This window comes from Mus musculus, chromosome 4 (assembly GCF_000001635.26).
Source record: "Mus musculus strain C57BL/6J chromosome 4, GRCm38.p6 C57BL/6J".
NCBI lineage: Eukaryota > Metazoa > Chordata > Mammalia > Rodentia > Muridae > Mus > Mus musculus.
The window spans coordinates 74,305,540-74,322,570 of record NC_000070.6 but is presented as its reverse complement, the minus strand read 5'-3'; the positions used below and the strand labels follow the sequence as shown (position 1 = coordinate 74,322,570).

At 36.6% G+C, this 17,031-nt stretch overlaps 1 protein-coding gene across 7 annotated transcripts in view; it reads right to left on the bottom strand.

The window, feature by feature from the left end:
• The window catches only part of Kdm4c (lysine (K)-specific demethylase 4C), a 163,368-nt gene that overhangs the window by 83,294 nt on the left and 63,043 nt on the right, over positions 1 to 17,031 (bottom strand). For all 7 annotated transcript variants that reach the window (NM_001172095.1, NM_144787.2, NM_001356561.1 and 4 more), the window contains 3 exons: positions 15,557 to 15,606; positions 10,821 to 10,924; positions 6,922 to 7,059 (listed from right to left, as the gene is read on the bottom strand). In NM_001172095.1, coding sequence (NP_001165566.1) covers positions 6,922 to 7,059; positions 10,821 to 10,924; positions 15,557 to 15,606 — 292 coding nt within the window. The remainder of the gene's footprint in view (positions 1 to 6,921; positions 7,060 to 10,820; positions 10,925 to 15,556; positions 15,607 to 17,031) is intronic.

Below are 17,031 nucleotides of genomic sequence, written 5' to 3'. Positions count from 1 at the left end.
AATAGTTTTGCTGTCCCTGCTGACGCAGAGCAGTGCAGAATGTCATTCATACATACGTGAGGGAAGAGGGTGCTGCCTGCCTTCAACATCTCACTGCTTCTAATGAATGGTCTTAGACCTGGTCATCACAATTCACATACACATACATTATTCTGAGTCAGGGACATGCATGCACACAAAAGCAAAATAAAGATTACACCATGGAATCCCCAAAAGCACAAGACGTCAGCAAGCTAAGTATGCTTTTCTTCAAGGGCAGATAATTCTGAATATTAAGTACATAGTACATAAAAAGAGTGAGTATATAGTTATAAATAATCTGAAAGCACATTATTAGCTTGGTTACAGTTGACTGAATGTTAGATTTGTAAGAGCAAGATCTGAACAGCATTTCTCAGAAAATCCTTTCCCATATATTCCTACACATAAATGCAGCCCAGTACTTTTGCCAGAGCAGACTCTGAGCACTTACCAGTCAAAGATGGCTTAGCTGGCAGGGAAAAGCCTACAAGGAACTATGCATATTTTATGAAAATCATACCTTACATTAAGAATATCATGAAAAACTACATAAACACCTTGTTGAGTAGGATAACCCTGTTAAATATAAGGTTCTGTTGCTCGGGAGCACTATGTTTTATTTTACAAGCTCTGTTGGTTGAATAACTAAGACTGGGATTGTGGTATTGCTGTGATAGTCCTGACCATGCTTATATTTGGAGGAATGTGGATTTGGGGACTTTAAGAAAGCAGTGGAGAACTAACCAATACCCCCAGAGCTCGTGTCTCTAGCTGCATATGTAGCAGAAGATGGCCTAGTCGGCCATCATTGGGAAGAGAGGCCCCTTGGTCTTGCAAACTTTATATGCCTCAGTACAGGGGAATGCCAGGGCCAAGAAGTGGGAGTGGGTGGGAAGGGGAGCAGGGCGGGGGAGGGTATAGGGGACTTTCAGAATAGCATTTGAAATGTAAATGAAGAAAATATCTAATAAAAAAATTGAAAAAAAAACGAAAGCAGTAGAATGCTTTAAGAAGAGCTTAGTGGGTCATACTCATAGAATGAAGTATGGAACACAGTGGTGCTGAGGGTGATTTAAAATGTGGGGGCCTGGATCAAGAGGTTTCAGAGGAGAATTTTAGCATGATGCCTAGAGATTGTTCTTCTGATATTTTGGTGAAGAATGTGGCTAATTTTTGCCTTTGTCTAAAGTCTTCTGCCTTAGGCTAAAATAAAGAGATTTAGAGATCTAGAAACAACTTAGCATTAACTGCCCTGTGGTTCATTCTTATGGAGCAAATTGAAAAAGGAAAACTACAAAATGTATGATCAAAGGAGTACAAGGAAGTGGAATGGGGCCTCTGTTTCAGAATAATAAACAAAGTTAAGGGAATGCTGGACACAGGGAAAGATACCACTCACCTAACCTTACTATTTATATCATTGCAGTTAAACAAGTTAGGCATTGTTATGACCTGGTTATTGCTCTCATTTGAACATAAGAAAATACTATTGTGTGTCAAATCGACAAGGGATGGATTGTGATGGTTATTCTCAGTTGTCAACCTGCATGAAATGTATGGAATGAACTGTAATTTGGAAATATAGGGCACACCTGTGATTCAGATCTTATGGCATAGGGGATTAAAGGATTTAAAGAACAACTTATGTCCATGTGTAGTACATGCCTTTATTCCCAGGAGACATGGGCAAGCAGTTCAAGGCCAGGCTGATATTGAGTAAGTTCCAAGTAAAGAAAAGCTTATGTCCAGGCATGGTAGTACATGCCTTTAATCCCAGCATTCAGAAGACGAATGCAGATCTCTGAGTTCAAGGTCAGTCTATAGACCAAGATCCAAGATAACCAAGTTTAGGTAGTAAAATAAATCATCAAAAACAGGAAACCTGTGAAGAACAAGAGGGCCAAGTTCCCACTCCAGCAAGCTGCAGAACTTAGAACCTTCAACCAAAGCCAGACATTAAGAATGAAGTTTTCTTCACTACATACCTACAGGTCACTAATAATTTCAGTGGAAACCAATAAAATATCATCAGAAATCACTACAACAGCAGAAGGGGCAAGAAGGAGTATTGGACCCAGGCAGTACCCTCTACTCTCACCTCTGGTCTCCAGACCGGCAACAACATAAATCAAGCACAGTCTCAGTAAATGTAGCTTTTCTCTCTTTCAACAAGCCATATATAGTAGTGACAGATTTCTCTACCAAGCAAACTTGATAGCTTATAATCAAGAATCTCCAAAGAAAATGGTTAGGTGCTTTTCATTAAAAATAGCCTTTTGTAAGAATTCCTTTCTCAGACATCAAATTAGAAATTTGGAATAATGTGAGGTTACATGTTTTAGAGTGTATGAATGAATGATTTATATAAATGTTATATATTATAAAGAAGATTCAGAACACTCATGTTATGTACACTCATCCATTATTGTTCTATGTCCAGAGACTTTTATCACACACTTACATTATACTCAAGCCATAAGGAGGAGCCAAGTCCTTGTATAGCTATAAGGAAGCAGCAGTCTGTTTAAAAAGTAACAAAAAGCTTTACTCAAAAGCACCTACAAGTCATGAGTTCTACCATTTAGAAAAAATTCAAAGGAACAAATAATAAGACTAACAAAGCTAAAAGCCTGTTGACTTCAATCCATAACTAACACATACATTGTATCAGTAATGAACAAAACAGGTAAACTTGTGCCTAAAACACAATTTCAAATGGCTAAAAGCTATATATAATATTAAAAATTAGTGAGGTGATCTACCTTAGATATATCAAAAATATAGAGACAAAAAACAAAGTCTAAAAGAAACTCACATCACATTTTAGTACAAGAAAAATAATTGACTAAGAATAGAAATCATAATACTAAGGTGATAAACTAATGAAACTTTAAAAACTGTCTATTAAAAGGGTAAGTTCCTGTTTTTAAGCAGACACCAGTTACTTAGGCAAAGTAGATTTTCAGTTATTACTCATCATTTGCTAATTTGTACTCATTTGTGGGCAAATGATTAGGTTAGCATCTACGATGCAGTCATCCAAATCTCTAAAACCTGTGTACTACCTTATATGAAAAAAATGTATGCTGACAGGAGCCTGATATAGCTATCCCCAAGAGACTCTTCCAGTGCCTGACAATTGCAGAAGTAGATGCTCACAGCCAAACACTGGACTGAGCATGGGGTCCCCAATGGAAGAGTTAGAGAAAGGACTAAAGGAGCTGAAGGGGTTTGCAACTCCATAAGGAAGAACAACAATATCAACCAACCAGACTCCCCAGAGCTCCCTGGGACTAAACCACCAACCGAGGAGTATACATGAAGGGACCCATGGCTCCAGCCTATGTAACAGAAGACAACCTTTTCAGGCATCAACAGGAGAAGACTCTCCTGGTCCTGTGAAGGCTCAATACCCCAGTGTAAGGGAATGTAAGGGCAGAGAGGTAGGAGTGAATGGGTGCGGGGTGGGGAACACCCTCATAGAAGCAAGGGGAGGGGGGATGGAATAGGAAGGGGTTTTTTTTTGGGGGGGGGGGGAACCAGGAAAGGGGGGATAACATTTGAAACGTAAATAAAGAAAATATCCAATTTTTTAAAAAATGAAAAAGACAAACAAGCAAACAAGCAAAAAAAAAAAATATATATATATATATATTTGAACATTGTTTGTCCTGAATTAACTATATACTGGATGGAGCCTGTCAATTAGCTAGGAAAAGACCCTACTCTTACAACTCTACAGAAGTAAATTTAGCGAGCAGTGGTTCATTCATATTTGAATGCTTGGTCCCCACTTGGTACAATCATTTAAGAATGACTAAGAGGTATGTCACTGGCTTTGAGGTTTTAAAGCCCACCTCTATACCACCTACAAGCTTTTGCTACCACTCAAAGCAAATGCTCAAAGCAAAGCCATGTCACCTGGCCTATAGGAAGAGTAGAGTGAGGGGAAATACCTATATAGGATATGTGGAACATTTTAAATTAGCTAGCCTAATATATATGTATCAATAGTCATGTGCCCAACAAACTAAACAAAAAAAAGTGTTCAAAACCAAATAAAGAAGTAATATAATGAGTGATTTCACGTGCATATGATTTCTCCCACCACAGCAAATCTTTAAAGAGGACTTTCTAATTTTGTTGAAAAATAAGTTACTTTCCTGAATATACATATCATACCTAGCAAGAATAGAAAAATTGGGCTTAGATCCACTTCTGTAACACCTCAGGCAGCTAAGGTTCTAAGGTATACCAACATCCACAATTCTTCACTGGTGGCTGTCCACTCCTACTATAAAAATATAGAAAAATGATCTCATTGCCAATGACTATAAACAAGAAATGTCTTATTTTGGTGAATTCCACCCAATAGTTTTGAAGCCTGTAATAAACAAGCACTAGGCCATTTTTCTGATTATCCAAATATCTAAAATAGCTTACTTATTCTGCCAAATTTAAAGATGCAAAAAACAACATCACAGTACAACTGCATGTTTATGGCAAGATTTCAACACAGAAGAAAGCATTTCATTTCAATGCAAGCACTAAACAGATATTTCTAGACAGATAACAAATACCTAAATTAAGTCAGGATAAGATAAACCATCTAAACAGTCCCATTACCCCTAAAGAAATAGAAGCAGTCATCAAAAGTCTCCCAACCAAAAAAAGCCCAGGACCAGATGGATTTAGTGAAGAATTCTATCAGACCTTCAAAGAAGACCTAATTCCAATACTCCTCAAACTATTCCACAAAATAGAAACAGAAGGAACACTACCCAAAACTGTGAAGCCACAATTAGACTGCATATTCTCCCTTGGAGATGGAACAGTTTCTGTCTAATCAGGAATCTGTCACAATTTCCTTTCATAAAGAACTTAATATGAGATTTTTTTCTACTTCTATCATGTTTAATGTTCCAAACAGATTCTAAAAACTGATTGAGTATATACATATTATTTTTAGCATCAGAAGATATCATGTATATTTAAGAGGCATTTAACTATTATAGATTATTTTGATGACTTAAAAAATGTCAATACTGGGGCTGGAGAGATGGCTCAGCAGTTAAGAGCACTGACTACTCTTCCAGAGGTCCTGAGTTCAATTCCCAGCAACCACATGGTGGCTCAGAACCATCTGATGAGATCTGATGCCCTCTTCAGGTGTGTCTGAAGACAGCGACAGTGTACTCAAATACATGAAATAAATAAATAAATCATTTTTTAAAAATGTCAATACTGAGTTGTATATTTTAAAATAAATTGTATTAATTAAAAAAATGGCTGACCTCAATGCAAGCATTGATGTTACAGGCCAACAAATACATGCTGAATGTCCTATTTCTCATTAGACAAAGAATGATGCTGTTTAGTAGGAGCTAGTTCAGTTTTATGCCTTCGTAAGCAGCCCCTCAGAAATAGGCACTAATCATTTTCTTCACTTGTGGTGTAGTCGTGCAAACTTGTCTGTGCTTGACTGTATAACCGCAAACATTCTCAACAATTCTAATTACCATGTAGCTAACAAACTAGACAAGACCATAACAGAAATATAGAAAATCAGATGGGAACCATTTGAGAAAAAGACAGGATTCAGTAGGAGTGAGAAGAAGATGTAAAGAGGTTCTGAAGGCTAAATGACCAATTTACGATCACACAAGTATATGCAGGATCCTGTCAAAGAACCAAAACAAACCTTTAACAAGAATTCATTCTGAGTTGCCAAAGAGTAGAACTTTTTATGTATTTTAATGTATACAATCTTCTATTACACCTGTAACTAACTTACGAGTGATTTTCCCTACGTTCATGAAATGGTCCCACATACAATCTTACTCAGAGTAGGATGAACAGTCACGTGTACCATGACATAGCTAGGAAAAGGCTATAAGGGTCATTTATCATTTTTCACCCTGACTATGTCAACTTCATATACTTTGAAATAGTTTCATTAAGACCAAGCCCTCTCCCAGTTTGCTTCTCCCTAAAAGCCATAGGAAAGGGTCATATCATCAATTGTTTTGAAGATGTCTCTGTTTTAATGCCTCAAGGTGAAAGCAATTCAATTCAAGAAAAACTGTTGCAGATGAAAATACACAGTACATGAAATAAAAGTGTTTTTAAAACTAAAACTATAAACAAAACTTTATATAAGTTTAATGTTATTGTTTATATGAACTAAAACAAATACAGAGTTTTAAAACTAAAACTGCAAACGAATCTTTATACCAAGTTTATCATTAAGATATAAAATGTGTTTTAGACTGTTACCACTAAGAAGTATAATTTTACATTAAGGAAGCCTTAATTTCTTTTTACTATACTTTCTCAATAACCAACAGTTCTCAATTTAACTAATAACTTCCTTCTATAACCTGCTGTTTTCTAAACAACTGACTCAACTTTAATGTGAAGTCCAAATCTCATTTTACACACAGCCAAGAAAAATGCTGCAGGAGCTGGGTGTGGTGGCGCACGCCTTTAATCCCAGCACTTGGGAGGCAGAGGCAGGCAGATTTCTGAGTTCAAGGCCAGCCTGGTCTACAAAGTGAGTTCCAGGACAGTCAGGGCTATACAGAAAAACCCTGCCTCGAAAAACCAAAAACAAACAAACAAACAAACAAAAAAAAAAAACGCTGCAGGAAATCCAAATGGCAGCTTTGAGAGTGAAAGTAAGCACGGACAGAAAAAAATCCCAGCAGAATAAAACGTCCTATAACAATCTCAAAACAGACAAATTCAGTAATGAGTGGCCATTCGTCGTATGAAAAGTAAATGTAGCTAACCTGGCAAAAGCTAAAGTAGTGAGAGGCACAGTGTGAATGGGGAACACGACTGCCGCACATGCTCCTTAGGTGCATACTATGTGTGCTTCACTTGTCAGGAGAGACTTACCAACTTAGCAACCTTGCCGTAGTCAATCCATCTGACTGTAGCAAAATTTGTAGACTCAGCACAATTGAAACCATGATTAAAACCAGCATGATATCCATAAGGAAAAGTGATCATAAACTCTCCAGCCTCCTGGGTGATCTGTGGAGTTTGAGGAGACAGAATGTTCAATAACTTTCCAAATAATTTAATAATTAATATACATTTACATTTTCTTTTTTAAACCAAAAAAAAAACTGTCAAAATATCACAAGTGTTTTCAAATAACAGAAGTTCTAGATGTTGTTTCATTTCAGTGGTTAATAGTGCCTGATAACTTGAGTTCAATCTATGGACCACAATGCAAACATATTGTGTATTTTCAGCAATCACAGAATTGAATGTGAACATCTCATCTGCAGATACAACACAGAAAAAGGATTCACTATTGCCATCTGTGTTCTGCAAGTCTTATGACCCCAAACCTCTCCCATTTGTGATACTGTATTTATCATTACTGCTCCTTCCATATATTCTATATATTCTTAATGGTAAGTCTACTAATAATGGTAAGCATATACTTATGGATAAAAAAATTACCATTAGAACAAACATAAAATATCTACAGTGATTTCCAGTCCTGAACAGCAACTATAGTTGGCAAAAGAATGACTAAATAAACAACGTGAAATGAGAACCAAGAGAATAATAGTGAGGGACAAGATTGTCAATCCTAGAAAAGACACCAACTATTATTTAGTATGTTAACAAATAAGAAAGCGAAGAATTTCACCATCCAGTTCTCACTGCCCAAAGATTCCTCTCAAACATTTGAAACAAAGCCCAAGTAATGTTGTGTTTGAAGTTACTGACGAAAGGGAAATAATTCTCTTGATATTCCAGTTCTAAAATTTTGGGAAGTAAATGAATCACGTAGAGATTTGTATTCAAATATTTTGCAGTCAAAGTATATAAATATAGAAGTATAGACTGCAATCAAACGGCCATCTCGGCCTTGTTAGTTGTTGATTATGAAATGTCCTGCAACTACATTACTGGCCCAATTTAAAGAAAGCCACATTATCACATCAAGCTGAATGAAAAATCCTATTTTGAACAAAGCTTTGCCCCTAAAAGAAGATAACACTGGGACCTTTGTTATGCTGGGTTGTAGTTCCTTCTTATTTCAAAGAAGCAAGTTCTCCTCCTACCCAGCCTGTGGGACCCCTCCTTGAGATACTTCATGTACCTTCCCTTTCCCATGCCACAAGGCCCACCCAGCTCTCTGAGGCTCCCCACAAACACAACTTAGGCCCACTCCTTCTCACTTCAAAGGTTCTTCGTGAACGTCACATCATTCCTTCCTATCTCATAGGATTAAAAGAACTCTCATGTTCATGGATTGCTAAATTTATCAAAAGTAACCTCTAGATTCAATGCAACTCCTATCAAAATTTCATGCAATTCTTCACATAAATTGAAGAAAAGAATCACAAAATTCATACAGAGTCACGAAAGACCTAGGATAACCAAAATAACATTAAACAATAAAAGCACTGCTAGAAGTTTTACCATCATTGAATTCAAACTATACTATAGAGTTATGGTAATAAAAACAGTACAATAAGCCGGGCGTGGTGGCGCACGCCTTTAATCCCAGCACTGGGGAGGCAGAGGCAGGCGGATTTCTGAGTTCAAGGCCAGCCTGCTACAAAGTGAGTAGCAGGACAGCCAGGGCTATACAGAGAAACCCTGTCTCGAAAAACCAAAAAGCAGTACAACAATGGCATAAACACATTGATCAATGGAATAAAATTGAGAGCCAGATATGAGCCCACATTACTACAGCTATTAACAAAGAGGTCAGAAGCAAATTGGAGAAAAGACAGCATCTTCAACAGATAGTACCAGTCAAACTTGATATATACACTTAGAAGAATGAAATTATATATTAATTTCGACCATACACAAAAACAGCCATACATGGAAAAACTTCAAAATAAGACTAGACACCATGATTTAATAGAAAATGTACTTTAATTTATAGGGACATGAAAGAGCTTTCTGAGTCAGGCAGTGGTGGCTGACGCCTTTAATCCCAGCAATTAGGAGGCAGAGGCAGACAGACCTCTGAATTCAAGACCAGCCTGGTCTACAGAGTGAATTCCAGGACAGCCAAGGCTACACAGAGAAACACTGTCTCGAAAATACACACACACACACACACACACACACACACACACACACACACAAAACAACAACAACAAAAACCCTTTTTGAACAATACCCAGTAGCACAGGCATTCAGACTAACTGAAACTATCAAATGGGACCTAGTAAAACTAAAAAAAACTTCTATAAAGTAAAGGACATGATAATTCATGTAATCTGTAGAAAGGGGGGGGTGGTATTAAACAATGATATATCTGGAAGAAAGTAGTTATCTAAAAGATAGAAAAACTTGAAAAACCAAGAAAGCAAACAGAACAAAAAACAAAAACTGGCACGTGAAAGTAAACAGAGTTCTCAAAAAAAAAAAAAAGTAAAAATGACTGTGAAATATTTTATTTTTTAAAAGTCTAACATCCTTACCCATCAAAGAAATGAAAACTGAAACTAGTTTGAAACTCATCTTACCTCCATTAATGACAACAAATCTGCCATGCTGTGAGGAAAGAAATATCTTTATGCACTTTGGAAAAAGTATAAGCTGGTAGAAGCGAATATGAAAATCAGTAAGGAAGTAACTCAAAAAGCTAGAAATAGATATATGACACAACCCAGTTACAGCATATCTGGTATATCCTCAATGGAATCTATAGCTTACTACAGAAATATTTGTTCCTCCCTGTTCCTTGCTGTGGTATTCATAATGCCTAGGGAAAAAAAGCAGCCTAGATACCCACCAACCTAAAAATGTGTATAGAAAATGTGCTATAAATAAAATGCTACTCTTTCAGAGGACCTGAGTCAAGTTCTTAGCACCATGCTGCGGGACCCACAACCACCTGTTAACTCTATGTGGGGAATCTGATGGCCTCTTCTGGCTTCCAGGGACACCATCACTGACTTGTACTGACTTGACTGAGTCAGCTCAGAGTATCCATACCATATCCCCTCCCCGCAAAGCTTGAGAATCATTATGGAAGAGAGGACAGAAAGAGCCAGAGATAGCAGATATCTCGAGAAAAACCTATCTGCCATTCATGACAATACCATTTCATACATGAGCTCAGAGCAGCTGTAATTATATATACAAAAACTGTACAAGATCATTCAAGCCACCAAATCAGTATGGATGGAAAAGGAGATCATGAAGTTCTACCATAAGAGCTACTGGCAACTGATGTCTGCTGTTTTGTTTTGTTTTTAGTTTTTTGGTTTTTTATTTTAACTGTGGGCCCCCAAGAATGTATTCATCCTCTGATACATGGTTCTACAGCCATGCACATGTAAGTATTACTAAATAGACACTGTGAGTTTAGAAAGAAAGAAAGAAAGGAAGGAAGGAAGGAAGGAAGGAAGGAAGGAAGGAAGGAAGGAAGAGAGAGAGAGAGAGAAAGAGAGAGAGAGAGAGAGGAATGAAGGAAGGAAGGAAGAAGGAAGGAAGGGCATTATTCTGTTTGGAGAAAAAAGTGACCATGGGGTAGGGAAAAATCTGGATGGGAAGAATAGTGGGTGCATATTATATTTATGTATGAAATACTCCAACAAAAATTAAACATATATAAACCTGAGTAAAACATTTTAAAATATTTAATTACGATTTAAATTAATTATTGATGTTATAGGAGTTTAAATTTCTCTTCACCCGTCATAAGTATTATTTAATAATCCAAGACCACGTTTTGCCATTTTGAACTTTTCTTAAATACAAATCCTATGATATGAGCAATGGACTTGTAAAGTCGGAGAGCCGCTAACCTTGTCGAAGGGAATGCCATACTTCTTCAGCACTGAGGGGGAAATGAGGGTCATCTTGTGCCGGAGAAATGCATCACAGCCTTGGGAGCTACTGGGGAAGAAGCCTAAGGAGCAGCAGAAATGCAGTCAGCTAAAACAACATTTCATATGGTTGGAAAACACACTTCAATTCTAATGTCCTTAGAACAATGACTAAAAATCAGCCCAAGTACTAATCCTTAAAAGGTAATATATATATGTCAAAAAGGTTGATCTTTTCAAAACTATTTACCCAGAATTACATTTGTACATACAAAATCACTTAATTTTAAGAATTTCAATTTGGCACGTAATTGAAATACAGTTGCCAAATATACAGCAAGTAACTGTTCAAACTTCCTGTTCAAGTCGAAAGTGAGATTAAGAACACCCGTACTAGCCAATCCCTCAGTGGAGACTCTGAGAACTAACTATTCTGAAAGCACCAGTTCCAAAAGCCTGAGACACTATATGCACCAAACACTTTCTTATCTTCCTGCGTATTTCACACTAACAACGACTAACTTACAATATCCTACAATAACTATGTTTGGCAACAATTAACTAAATTATTTCAAAGTCACAGACAGAATTTTATGGTTTTTTTTTTTTTTAGATTTTACTTATTTTATGTATATGAGTACACTGTAGCTGTCTTCAGACACAGGAGAAGAGAGCATCAACTCCCATTACAGTTGGTTGTGAACCACCTTGTGGTTGCTGGGAATTGAACTCAGGACCTTAGGAAGAAGAGTCAGTGCTCTTATCCACTGAGCCATTTCTCCAGCCCCAACACAGACAGGATTTTAATATGTCTAACATGAAAAAAGTGATGTAGCTCTTAAATGATAGATTTCCCCTTCCAAGCATGGTATAAGCATTTGAAAATATCATACTATACCATAAAAACATTCATAATTACTACATATCAATTTGAAATAATACTTCAGAGGCTGCAGAGAGGGATAAACTGTTAAGTGCACTTGCTGTTCTTGCAGAGGACCAAGGTTTGTTTCCCAGCCCCAACACGGTGGCTCACAACCACCTAGAACTCATGTTCCAAAGGATCTGATGCCATCTTCTGACCTCCACAGCACCAAGAATACACATGGTGCACATTCATACATATATGCAAGCAAACATTCATACACATAAATAAAATAATCTAAATTTAAAAAAAAAATCCCATCTGAGTAAACCTAGCACACATGATTGGAAACTTGCCTTACAAGCCTATTTTGGGAGCTTTTAAGAGAGGACGCTAAACATTAAGGAAATCTTTGATTCCTCAATGTATTAAATGTTCACTCAGCAGTGTATTGTGCTTTAGTTCATGGTCGATTTTCTCCATCACTGCTTTCAATCTAGCTGAGGCATGTTATCATCACCTTGGTGATACAGGGAGAGGAAAATGAAAACTGGCATATTTGATGTTTTATTCAGCCCTTTCTCCTTCAAAGGATGAGAAATCTCAGAGAGTGGAAAACAAGTCACAATGAAAAGGACAAAGAGAAGATAGAGGAACATGAAAGAGGAAACAAGAAGACTCCAGGAATGATGGAGTGTGGACTCCAGGAATGTGGTAGAAGTAGAGGTACTATGTGACCTCATATCTAAAATGAAGAGAAGGCTTGCCTAGTGCTCTACACACAACTCGGAGTAGGGTACCTTAATGAAAAACTCATTAGAACTCAATTAATTAGAAAAAAAAAGTATGTTTGAGTTAGATTGATTTCAGATATCCTTATCCACACAAGGCCTCTGGACAGCAAGGTAGATATAAATGATTAATCACGAATCATCATAATGGTGTAGAATAAATTCACAGAAACTTTTAGATAATTGAAATGGTTGTTTATGCTACAGTGCTCAGGAGAGAGAGAGAGAGAGAGAGAGAGAGAGAGAGAGAAGTGCACGAGCACACAATAGCTAGTATGCAGACAAAGGAATTTAAGGAACAGCTTGGTAGAAAAAAGTATTGTACTCTAAATGGTTGGCTCAGCAGTTAAAAGCCTAGTGTTCTTTCAAGACGTGAGCCCAGTTCTTAGCACCATCCTAGGAGGCCCACAGCCACCTGTAACTTTAGCTACTAGGACTCTGATGGTCTTTTCCAGTTTCCAGAGGTACCTTCACTGACTCATACATGTCATAGACAGACAGACACATGATTCATTTTTAAAAAATAAAGTTTTTTTCTTAAGTACATTCTGGGTAAGCATCTTCACCTGTTTAAAAATAGAAAAGGGACAGAGGGGGAGTTTGCAAAATCAGTTCTCTATGGAGACATTAGGAATACTACCACTCTTTACAAGACTAACACAAATAAAAATGTAACTTTGCCCTGTGGGGTCATTTTCATAGCAATCTAAGGATGATTAATAATCATAAAATATAAACACTAAATGAAACTTTAATGGATAGGAAGTGAAAGTTGTACGGTATAAAGATTAAATGTGTACAATTAAATGCCCTAAGCCTTCTCAAAGGAGACAGGAAGGCACCCAGCTGCAGCTACCTGGTCATCAAATTCAGAACCCAGCCAACAATGTTAATAACAAAATCTGAATACATCTGGGAAGCTTTCCAAATCTGTAACTTTGTGCAGCACTATATTTTGAACTAAATTTTATGTTAAAATTACTGAAGAAAAAAGTGTCCATTAATTTGCATCTGAGGTGGATTTGTAATCAGGACATGAACAATAGGAAAACATAATTTAACTTAAATTAGAAAACTACTAAAGGATGGTAAAGTTCTATACCTATATACACCTACATACACACACAAATTTTAAAAAATGAAAAAGCAACTGAAAGGCAAATTCAAATTCCTGGTTTTGTTAAATACAAGCCTGATATCTTTCAGATAAAATATTCATAAGTATCAAATACAGGCCTTAGAGTTCTGAGATAAAATATTCATAAATGCCACAATCAAGCAAGATTTCATTGGAAATCAAAAGCGAATGCACCTGTGCATAAAAGGTGGCTGCAATGGTTACACTGTAAAGGCAAGATAAGGGAAAATATCTCAACCTGTTTTTCATTTCATGTTTCCTACACTGCTTTGATGTAGATACAGTGTACAGTCTATCATATGTACTGCACTATTTTATCATTGTAATTATCTGGCTGGTATCTGCACAACAGATACAAATCTTTCACTGTCTTATAGGACTTTTTCGTTTGTTTCCTTTCTCAAAATACTGTAAGCAGTTTTACCTCTCTGTTGATTAAAACCTTGGTCCTCCTTTACCTCCCTGGGATGTCATCTATCATAGTTCACAGGATAAACTTCAGTGTTTGAGCCTGCGCCACAAAGCTGACCTTACTTCCTCTTAACGTTCTTTAGTGATGAGGTTAATTTAAATGTTGTAGGACTTATTACAGAAAAGAATAGCTAGTTTTAACACATTTAGTTTTAACACAGAGTACACTACCTTCACATTCTGAATATATAATAATCATAACATTCTACTCTAATCTATTACCCTAAACAGTATTCAATTACTTCAGTATTCTTGAAAATAATCCTTAAATTCACACTCACAATTGAACTACTCTTATTACTGTAATATAATAAACACTGTCCTGCCAAAATTATAGCACTGTGTCTTATAAAGGTGATCCTATGACCACTTTTAATAATTTCCTATAATTGGGGGAAGGGGAAAAATCGTAGATGCCATTAATAATTTCTGGTCAAACTTTCAGGCCAATGAGGTTTATCAATGCCCTCATTTCATTTTATTTATTTATTTATTTTATTTATATGAGTACACTGTTGCTGTCTTCAGACACACCAAAAGCGGGCATAGGATCCCATTACAGATAGTGGTGAGCCACCATGTGGTTGATGAGAACTAAACTCAGGACCTTTGAAAGCGCAGTCACTGCTCTTAATCGCTGAGAAATCTCTCCAAACCTAATGATTTATTTGTTAATGTACTGTATGTGTGTGTGTGTGTGTGTGTGTGTGTGTGTGTGTGTGTGTGTGTGTGTGTACACATGTATATACACACACACATCCCCCACCCCTCTCTTTCAGGTTCATCTGCATGCTAAAAGAAAGTATCAGACCACATGGGACTAGGATTATAGAAGTTGTGTGATCTACCATGTGGGTACAGGGAATTGAACTTAGGAACTCTGGAAGAATAGCCAGTGCTCTTAATCAGCCAGCCCTCACACTTCATTTTTTAAGTGAATATATATGGTACATAGAAGGAAAACTTTCTTCATCATTTTAATAAACCATAACATAACATATACCAATGCATGAGCAGAAGTGTTCTACTCATTCAATAGTGAGTTCTGATAAAGCAAGATGCTTGCTACCAGTTATCACTCAAATTCAACTCTAATTGTTATTACAAATAGTTCCTGTCCAGCTGACATCTTTAGAGGAAGGGTGGCCAGCAAACAAGATAAATTTCAGCAGTGTTTAAGAAAGAAAAGAAAGTTAAGAATAGGTACAATATATTGAAATGCCAACTGCCCAGTGAAATATTAAGAGTCAGCTAAACTCATTATGAAGACTATACAACAGAAGAAACATTACCTACTAATGTGAAAATAAATAATATTGTTCAATTAGGTTAACATTTAAAAGCTAGCAGTTTGAAGAAGATATAAATAAATAAATAAATAAATAAGCAAGCTGCTGAACTACCTCAAAACACAAAGCCTACGATGTAAGAAATTGAAAGCAAGTATTACCTTGGGCTAGTCTTTCAAGTCGCTTTCCATGCTCCGGAGGTATAGCATACCTAAAATGTTAAGAATAAAAAAAAAAAATTATGTTTATAATATTTTAGCTAGCTTATGAAGAGTATTTAAATATCTTCATTTACAAAAACTGAACTGCACTTAAATGAACTAGGAAACAAGAATATTAAAAGCCTGTCCCTGGCTGGAGAGATGGCTCAGTGGTTAAGAGCACTGACTGCTCTTCCAAAGGTCCTGAGTTCAAATCCCAGCAACCACATGGCACATGGTGGCTCATAACCATCTGTAATGGGATCTGATGCCCTCTTCTGGTGTGTCTGACAGCTACAGTGTACTCATATAAAATAAAAAAAAAAAAAAAAAAAAACTTAAAAAAAAAAAAAAAGCCTGTCCCTTAGACATAGAAATGAAGAAAAATGAGCATAAACTTCCTACTTAAATGTCACAAATCACCTATAATTTAAAGCTTACAGAACAGATGTTCAAGACTACTGAACCCTTCCTTGTCTAAGCCTGGAGACTACCCACTAACCACAACATTCCTATGTAGTGTAGCTATTTCTGGACATAGGTATTCTTATTTGTTTAGAAGCTGGTGAGTTTGGGTATTATTTCGTAGAAAATATTGGTTACTATCTATTTGTACATCTTTATCATATGTATTGTGGATGCATATGTATATATGTGCATGCATGTATGTGTATGTGTATGTGTATGGCATGCATGTGTATTATGAAGGTCACAGGATACAGTAAGGGTTGATTCTCTCCTTCTACTGAGTTAGTTTCTGGGGATCAAGCTTAGCTTTTCAGACTTAGTGGCAAGCATCTATCCAGTCAGCCATCTCATGAACCTAGTTGTTGTCTCTTAAATGTAGCTTGCTTCTATTTATTTATTTTGTGGGTATATGACTTTTAAAATCCTGATTATAGATTTGTTTGCCCTAAAGAAAAGAAATATTCATTTAAAGTTCCAAGTGCAGTGACTCTCAGCCTTCCTAACACTGTGACTCTAATAGTTCTTCATTGCTGTGGTGACCGGTCCCCCCGACGATAAAATCATGTGCAGTGCTACTTCACAACTGTAATTTTGCTACTGTTACGAATTGTAATGTAAGTATTGCTCAAGATAGAGGTTTACCAAATGTGTCACAACAAACAAGTTGAGAAACACTATAGTAGTGCTTTCAAACATGAAGTAAATGAATTATTTGCTGAATTTTGAACTGAAAATTTTAGTACAAAACTAAATCTTAAAGGTCCTTCAATAAAAACTTTAGATATTGTCTTAGTTGGGTTTTTTTTTTTTTATTACTATGACAAAACATTATGACCAAAAAAGCAAGTTGGGGAAAAAAGCATTTATTCAGCTTACATTTTCTCGTTGCTGTTCATCACCAAAGAAGTCTGGATAGGAACATAAACACTGCAGGAACCTGGAGACAGGAGCTTATGCAGAGGCCACAG